Source organism: Adelges cooleyi, unplaced genomic scaffold, assembly GCF_023614345.1.
Source record: "Adelges cooleyi isolate 19-005CV unplaced genomic scaffold, UGA_ACOO_1.1 ACOO_flye_CR_arks_rails_tigmint_CR_PRNA_39, whole genome shotgun sequence".
Classification (NCBI taxonomy): Eukaryota; Metazoa; Arthropoda; class Insecta; order Hemiptera; family Adelgidae; genus Adelges; species Adelges cooleyi.
Window position 1 is genome coordinate 454,048 of NW_026096067.1, and position 8,642 is coordinate 462,689.

Below are 8,642 nucleotides of genomic sequence, written 5' to 3' on the forward strand. Positions count from 1 at the left end.
TACCACTTGTCCAATTATTCTCAAATATACTCCCACCTCGACTTTCATAACTTCAGGGGCGTATTTAGATATTTTTTTTTGGGGGGGGGGGCTGAGGCATTGATTAAAAGAGCTGTGTAAAGAGTTATTTCTAAATTCTGATCCAGAAATAAACTTTAAAAATTTGGCCAAACTTACCCATTTCTCAACCTATTAAAAACAAGACTTCGAAATTAAGTGTAAAATTGTAATATTATAATTCTGATATAATTATTATTAGTTACACAATCTCAAGTCTTACAAAATATTATATAATAAAATAGAAATTATAATTCTTATTAATACTAATTATATTAAATTCAAATTTCTCTCTTTACCACTGTTGGCAAATTTGTCTAATACCATATCATCATTTACATCAATGTCTCGGTGAATGGATAAAAGTGCTAGTCCTACTAGCCTGGACTCAGAAGTTGTATTTCTTAAATATGTTTTAAGTCTTCTAAGAGTAGAAAAGCTGCGTTCAGCCGTAGCGGTGGATACTGGAATTATAGCTAGTATTTTTAGTAATTCAAATATGTTAGGGTACATTAAACGATCACAGGCTCTTAGAGCTTCTATAGCAGTTGCAGGTCTTAAGTTTTCTTCAATATTTTTCCATTTAGCCTGCCAAATTTCATACTCTGCTTCTATAATGTCGTTTAGCCCAGGTAAATCACTTTTATAAAATTCGACAGCTTTTTTTAAATTAAAAAATGGTTTTTCAACTATGATACGAGGTAAGACAAATTGTAATGAAATTATAGTTTCATTATGAGGAAAAAATCTTTCATTTAATGCCATTATTAAATCGTCCAAATACGGTATAAAAATAGTTTTTTTGTAAAAATCTTCAATATTATTAAACGGGACATTGCTTCTATTTTTTTGATTGCTGCATGTTCGAGGTATTTTTGGTTCAACATTTAACTTTATAGCAATACCTTGGGCGTCTTTATAAATATCGTTAAATTTTAAATCAACGTTTTCTCTTATGGTATTTAACACAGAAACCACCTGGGTAACTTGTTTAAGAGCGTTAAAAAGATCGATATTTTTACTTTGTAAATATTTAGATAAATTATAAGTATAACTTAATAATTTACTAGATACGCAAACAGATATTAAAAAATTAAAATTACAAATACAATGTAAAAGACTATTAGTCCTTATTGAAGAATCCGTTCCAGAACATTCATTCTGCAGTTGTTCTAATGCAGCAAGAATGGGTTCTAAAAATTCTTTAAAAAGCATAACTGCTTCATGGCGTAATACCCATCGAGTTTCACATAAAGATTTTAATTTAGTGGATTGTGAATTTGGTTTAATTTCTAGTATTTTATTTTTAAGGACTGTAGTTCGTTTTGCCGAACAGTTAAAAAATGAGCAACATTCACTTATTATACCAAAAGCATTTCGAATATCTAGAGATTTAGACGCATCTGATAAGCAAAGATTTAATGAATGTGCTACACAGTGTGTGTATAATGCTTTTGGGTACATATCTTTAATGATTGCCTGAACACCTCTAAAACGACCACGCATTGCTGCTGCCCCGTCATAACCTTGGCCTCGTATTTTGCTTAAATCAAACCCATTTTTTTTTAAAGTTTCTTTAATCGTGTTGGCCAATCCTTCACCAGATAAATCATGAACGGGAACAAATGTGAGAAAATCTTCTCGAATTGAAAAAATTTCCTCGTCAACATAACGAATACATAAGGAAAATTGTTCAACTTGAGATATGTCAGTGGTTTCATCTGCTAGTATTGTATAAAAATTTGTTTTTGATACTTTTTCAAGTATTTTTAATTGAATTAAATCCCCAAACACATTAATTATTTCATTTTGTATAAGTGAGCTTGTATACATAGCTTTACCACCACTAGTTTCTAAATGTTCTTTTAATACGTTATCACCATTTTTTGCGCGATATCGAAGCAAACAACGGAAATTACCATCGTTATTTTTTGGTTCTTCTAAAGAGATTCGACCAGAATCCTCATGTCCCCTTAACGCTATTTGCTGTCTGCCACATAATCTAACTGTTTGAATAATTGGTTTAAGTTTTTCGCGATTTTTTAAAATTTCATCCTTTCGTTTATTATTTAATTGTACCAATATATTATCTTGTTTTTTATCTAAAATAGCCTTTATGTTATCAGCGGTAAGCAACGAATTTTTACGATATTTATTTTTTTCGTGATTTCTGAATTCTTCCAATGCATCTTTCAATTTCGTCAAGGGTTTTAAAACAAGTTTGCCTAACTGCTCATGAGAACCCTTACCAGCCTGACTTGAATTAAAAAACAATACACAGTATTTACAAAAAGAACCTTCTCTTAATTTTGAATAAGCCAACCATTTAAAAGTGTCAAGCCATTTAATTTGAAATTTACGTTTATATTTTCCAGTAGTATCATATGGAAAATCAAACTTACAATCAGGGGTCCATACGTTTTGTAAAATAGAAACCTTTTCTTCGTCACTTAAATTTTATTTAAACTCAACATAAGCTCCTATATCGAACTTAGAATCTAAAATATGTTTAATTACCGGAGAACTAACTTCTACACTTGAAGCGGCTTGTTTTGTTTCAGATGCCCCAGTATCTTCATCTTGGAAAACATTTGATAAAGATGGAACAGTTCGTTCCAGATCGGTTGACTGTTTAGATTTTTTAAAAAAAGTTAACAATGACTGAGTTCGTTTCATTATATTATTTTAATAAAATTAATTTTACACAACAGAAACACAGAACACAGAACACTGTACACACGTCTACACACGTTATTAGTAAAATATACTATGAATTCGATAATATTTCTTGGCAAGCCAAACCCCCCAATTCTTAACATACCATACAAAAAACAAATAAAAACATTTCGTTTTTTGCTTTATTTTTATATAACATAAATATTATTCTATTATTTCTATAACATCTGCGATTAGTTCGATTTGTTATTGATATAAGTAGGTATATATGTATACAGGCTATAGCAATCTTTTTTTTTTATCGTTGACATTTTTTCCCCAATATAAAATATACTACTGATGTTTAATTGTTTGTACTTATTTATAATAGCTCTACAATAGTAGTGTACACTGCATGTATCGCGAAATAAACCGAAATAATATGACGATGATCACTCCTATCCCTACGCTTTGCCACAAGACTGAAGACAATTGGCGCCCGTAAATCAGCCGCCCAAAATATAATAATAACAACATCAGTCGTTGTGTTATAAAAATATAATCATAAATAGCAATTTATTATTTTTAAAACGACTATACTGAACTTCTACAATATTTATATCCTATAGATAAAGGGTATAAGCTCATGCCGCTTAGGCAGACTTAAAAAAAATTTCCTGGAATTTCGGGGGGGGGGGGCTGAAGCCCCCTCAGCCCCCCCCCCATAAATACGCCCCTGCATAACTTACAAGAAATTTTAAATAAAAAACCAATATTTATACAAGTTTAAAACTCAAAATAAATTAACCTCCCTTTTTCAAGTTCTATTTTGTTATATATCTTATTCATCTAATGCAAACAATCTAACCTGACCTTTCATGCTACTATTATTGCTAGTATGGTTGGGTTTGTCAACCATTGCTAAACTATAACAGCCAGGTCAGTTATTAATTATTGGTTTCGGCTTGTTTCTAGTTCATCGATTTAGCGACTAGAAAGAAATATCTAAATAATAAATACACCGCATCTGAAATTATCGGGAAAATTTTAGCTAAGGGTTAATTAACATGAATATTTTATACGACCTTTAAAATACTTTTTACAAAACTGTTATTAAAAAATTATATATTCATAGAAGCCTAGTGCCGCTTGCCCAATGCTCAAATATGCACCCACCACGACAATTGTATTATAATATAATATGAGTGCACATGCATGCAACTAAATATTAAACTTGTAATTATCGTCTATCGACGAGTAACGATGCACTTTTCCACCTTTTTTTACCATATTAATTATTCATAATACACGCAAAGATCAATCAATATTTTTGCACATGCTTGTTGTGTTGGGTTCGCCATTTGTCAATTTTTGGTAGATGCATTCTATGCTTGGCGGCCACGTAGATACATTGTTGTTCGCTGCAAGTTCGTTTCCAAATTTCAAGCTCAAGTTCTGGAAATATCAAGTGATCTCGTGAAAGTAACGTATTTCCAACATATAAAATAAATGTTTTATACATACTCTGTAGTTACACAGGGTGATACGTTTACCATAAACCACTTCATATCTCATAAGGTTTAATAAGACATTTTTATTTTTTTTTTCATATTGTTTTTATACGCATTGTATAAATGCTCGGCTCACTTCTAAAGTGGGTTTCCTTTCACCTTAATGATCGTTTTAAACCAAATTCACAATCCACTAAATTAAAATCTTTATGTGAAACTCGATGGGTATTACGCCATGAAGCAGTTATGCTTTTTAAAGAATTTTTAGAACCCATTCTTGCTGCATTAGAACAACTGCAGAATGAATGTTCTGGAACGGATTCTTCAATAAGGACTAATAGTCTTTTACATTGTATTTATAATTTTAATTTTTTAATATCTGTTTGCGTATCTAGTAAATTATTAAGTTATACTTATAATTTATCTAAATATTTACAAAGTAAAAATATCGATCTTTTTAACGCTCTTAAACAAGTTACCCAGGTGGTTTCTGTGTTAAATACCATAAGAGAAAACGTTGATTTAAAATTTAACGATATTTATAAAGACGTCCAAGGTATTGCTATAAAGTTAAATGTTGAACCAAAAATACCTCGAACATGCAGCAATCAAAAAAATAGAAGCAATGTCCCGTTTAATAATATTGAAGATTTTTACAAAAAAACTATTTTTATACCGTATTTGGACGATTTAATAATGGCATTAAATGAAAGATTTTTTCCTCATAATGAAACTATAATTTCATTACAATTTGTCTTACCTCGTATCATAGTTGAAAAACCATTTTTTAATTTAAAAAAAGCTGTCGAATTTTATAAAAGTGATTTACCTGGGCTAAACGACATTATAGAAGCAGAGTATGAAATTTGGCAGGCTAAATGGAAAAATATTGAAGAAAACTTAAGACCTGCAACTGCTATAGAAGCTCTAAGAGCCTGTGATCGTTTAATGTACCCTAACATATTTGAATTACTAAAAATACTAGCTATAATTCCAGTATCCACCGCTACGGCTGAACGCAGCTTTTCTACTCTTAGAAGACTTAAAACATATTTAAGAAATACAACTTCTGAGTCCAGGCTAGTAGGACTAGCACTTTTATCCATTCACCGAGACATTGATGTAAATGATGATATGGTATTAGACAAATTTGCCAACAGTGGTAAAGAGAGAAATTTGAATTTAATATAATTAGTATTAATAAGAATTATAATTTCTATTTTATTATATAATATTTTGTAAGACTTGAGATTGTGTAACTAATAATAATTATATCAGAATTATAATATTACAATTTTACACTTAATTTCGAAGTCTTGTTTTTAATAGGTTGAGAAATGGGTAAGTTTGGCCAAATTTTTAAAGTTTATTTCTGGATCAGAATTTAGAAATAACTCTTTACACAGCTCTTTTAATGAATGCCTCAGCCCCCCCCCCCAAAAAAAAATATCTAAATACGCCCCTGAAGTTATGAAAGTCGAGGTGGGAGTATATTTGAGAATAATTGGACAAGTGGTACTTTTATCTTTTAATATAAATTGAATTCATTTGGTGGCTCGGCTCACTTCCTAAAGTGGGTTTCCTTTCACCTTAATGATCGTTTTGAGGCTATTAATCTATCTTTTTATGTACCTATCTAAAGAATTTCGAGTTTCTTCTGACGTTCCTCAAGGCTCAAATTTAGAGTTTGTGCTTTTTTGATCTTTTATTTATTAGTGACTTACCTCAGATATGTGATAGGTCCATAAAAATACTGCTATTTGCTATTGATAGAAAATTGTATTATACAGTAAAATCGATATCAGATTCAAAAGTATAACAAAATAATTTAAGAAATACAGTCAAAAATATAATTTTTATAATGTCATAACAAATGAACATATATTAAATAAATAAATTCAAATTCAAACGCTAAAATATTTTTTTATTTTTTTTCTACAAATTTATGTAATTAATAACATATATTGCCATTAAAAAAAACAAAAATCGCCCTTTTTGGCCTACAAGGATTGGTCATAAAAATTTTCAAAATATAGTACAATGTGTACCAAAAAATCTTGAGAAAAATTATTAATTTATTTCGAGAAAATTAGTGTCTTATCCTTAATGAATCATCCTGCATATGCATTACCAGATTAATTTAAATTTTGGCCACTTTTATCGTGTTTCCTGCCCACTCTATACGGGTGAAAATTAAATATGTTAAAATGTTTTATCTGATTTCATGTTACAAAGTTTTCATGTACCAATAATTTGTCGGACCAACTAGTAAGTCGCTCATACTCGGAACTTGATGCTACAACTATGGCACATGAGCTAACCTAAAACAGATTTGGGTTCCTGGAAGGTCATACAACTGTGCTTCTATGAGTATAAAATGAACACACGAATGCCTAATATCTATTTATATTGGGATATCCTTTGTCAGTATCCTTTGGCTTTCCCGCAAAAACAGTCAAAATAAGTGTACTTTTCGACTGCTGCTGAACAAGATTAATTGATAGTATAGTAAATTGATTTAAGATTAGTTAAGTTGCCTTGAAGAAATAATAATTTAATTCATTATACTGTCGAATAGAAATTATTAAATTCTCAATAACCTAAAAAAAATTGTTCGCCTTTTTTTTTGATAGCGACTTTTGATACTTAAATGTATGATACTTATTGTAAATAAAGCAAGACAAAAAAAAAAAGAAAAAAAGATGTGTGAATAGGACTAAAATTGTTAAAAATTACAATGAAAATATTATTGATTTGTTTGCTGCATGAATTCTATACCACAATTGCTTATTTTTTTTCATATCTCAATAACCCAAGATTTTTTATGTCACCTGCTCCCCCCAGCTTAAGTTTTATGATAGCAACATTTGAAACTCAAATGGTAACGCATACATTTAGACTGATTGATAAAATGTTTTGAACAATTATTTTAAAAATTTTAAGAATTTGGAAGTTAGACTAGAAGAGGAAGTGTAGGTGGGTAGTGCGCACAGATAAAAATAATACTATTTACGACCTATCAACCAGCCTAAAACTTGAAACAAATCGAAGATTAATGACTTATTCTCAATTTTAAAGGTTAGATTTGCCAGAATATAGAACTAAAGCCGTTTAAAATTACAATAGAATTATTATTGATTCGTTTTTTGCATAAATTCTATACCAAAATTGTATTTGTTTTTTTTTTAGATATCTGAAAAAAAAAATGACTACCCTCAAAAACGAAGACAAATCGTTTATCACTAACGTGAGATTAATGAAGATAACCGGTCTGTATCAAGTGCTGAATCCAATTAAAAACGACGGTTCGATTACGTTTTGGGGATATAAACTTTATCGATTGGCTCATATTTTAGCAGCAATATTCGACGGAACATTTTTGATTATTAGCGTGCCCGGCTTCGTTGGTTGGACAAACGACTTTAACCAGTGGCTAAACTTGTGGATGCTATGTGTAGGCGGTTTTAACACTTTACTGAACGTCGTCCGAGTCGGTCAAAAATCCCAAGTCATTTGGAAATGTTTCGACATAATGCGCAACGATTTCTTATCTTACCGACATTACAAGACAGACACGGTGAAGTATTACAAAACCAAGTCGTTGACAGTCACAAACACATACGCCACACTGTGTTTGGCGATACTTTTGAATTGGTTGATCTACCCTGCGTTTTTCACTGATTATACGGTACGAAATCTAAATGGCGACACGGTGACTTACAAGAACAGTGTTATCAACAATTTGCTGTATCCGTTAAACGTCGACATGTACAATAAACTGCACCCGATCATTTACATTGTCGAAGCCGTTATACTTGCGCAATGCTTCATTGGCTTTGTGCTATTCGATTCGGTGCTCGTTATTTTCTGCTGGTCAATTGTAGCACATCTGAAAACAATCGCTTCGGCGTACAGCTCGTTGGGATACGAAAAAACTGAAAGTATGTGTCCGCATTACCTAGCTATCTACACACTAATTATTGATTTCTATACTTCCCAAGCCAATAATACTTATTAAAAACGCCATACGCCATACGATTATCATACGAATAAATAAACTTGTATTTCAGATAAATCGTTAACGTTAATCGAACAATTCAAAACGATTTCATCGGATCACGCCAAGGTCATATGGTGAGTTAAGTTATTACTTTGCCATATTTGCCTTTAGGCGATATTGAAAAGGCGACTCGCTTCATTTACAAACTATTAATAACAAAATAAGTTAGGTAGTGACGGTAAAAATTAAACATTATTTTTGTGAAGCTGCACTTTCAGAAAAAACATAATTGGGATGGTTACCATGTAGATATTTTGCGTTATTTATGTTTTATTTCATCGTCATATAATAAAAATTAAAATCTAAATAAGGAGAGGTATTTATTTAATTTATGGAAAAGGAGTCTTCAAGATTTGTTG

At 30.7% G+C, this 8,642-nt stretch overlaps 2 protein-coding genes across 2 annotated transcripts; one reads left to right on the plus strand and one right to left on the minus strand.

The window, feature by feature from the left end:
* Positions 1-327: 327 nt before the first annotated feature.
* Positions 328-3,631, minus strand: LOC126841525 (52 kDa repressor of the inhibitor of the protein kinase-like). Its single transcript, XM_050578067.1, has 3 exons — positions 3,581-3,631; positions 2,549-2,685; positions 328-1,078 (listed from the first exon to the last, which is right to left on the minus strand). The coding sequence occupies exons 1-3, from the start codon at positions 3,629-3,631 to the stop codon at positions 328-330; spliced, it is 939 nt and encodes a 312-aa protein (XP_050434024.1).
* Positions 3,632-4,090: 459 nt separating this feature from the next.
* Positions 4,091-5,414, plus strand: LOC126841527 (52 kDa repressor of the inhibitor of the protein kinase-like). Its single transcript, XM_050578068.1, has 2 exons — positions 4,091-4,139; positions 4,771-5,414. Exons 1-2 carry the CDS (start codon positions 4,091-4,093, stop codon positions 5,412-5,414), a joined length of 693 nt encoding a protein of 230 aa, XP_050434025.1.
* The last annotated feature ends 3,228 nt before the right edge of the window (positions 5,415-8,642 follow it).

Bases quoted from the DNA above. Each gene is read 5' to 3' on its own strand.
- LOC126841525 (XM_050578067.1), bottom strand. From the start codon at position 3,631: ATGGTTGACAAACCCAACCATACTAGCAATAATAGTAGCATGAAAGGT. The intron at 2,686-3,580 runs GTTAGATTGTTT...AAATCTAAACAG, and splicing joins ATAGTAGCATGAAAGGTCAG to TCAACCGATCTGGAACGAAC. The intron at 1,079-2,548 runs GTTCGATATAGG...ATATTTACAAAG, and splicing joins AAACATATTTTAGATTCTAA to TAAAAATATCGATCTTTTTA.
- LOC126841527 (XM_050578068.1), top strand. From the start codon at position 4,091: ATGCATTCTATGCTTGGCGGCCACGTAGATACATTGTTGTTCGCTGCA. The intron at 4,140-4,770 runs GTTCGTTTCCAA...ATATTTATAAAG, and splicing joins TACATTGTTGTTCGCTGCAA to ACGTCCAAGGTATTGCTATA.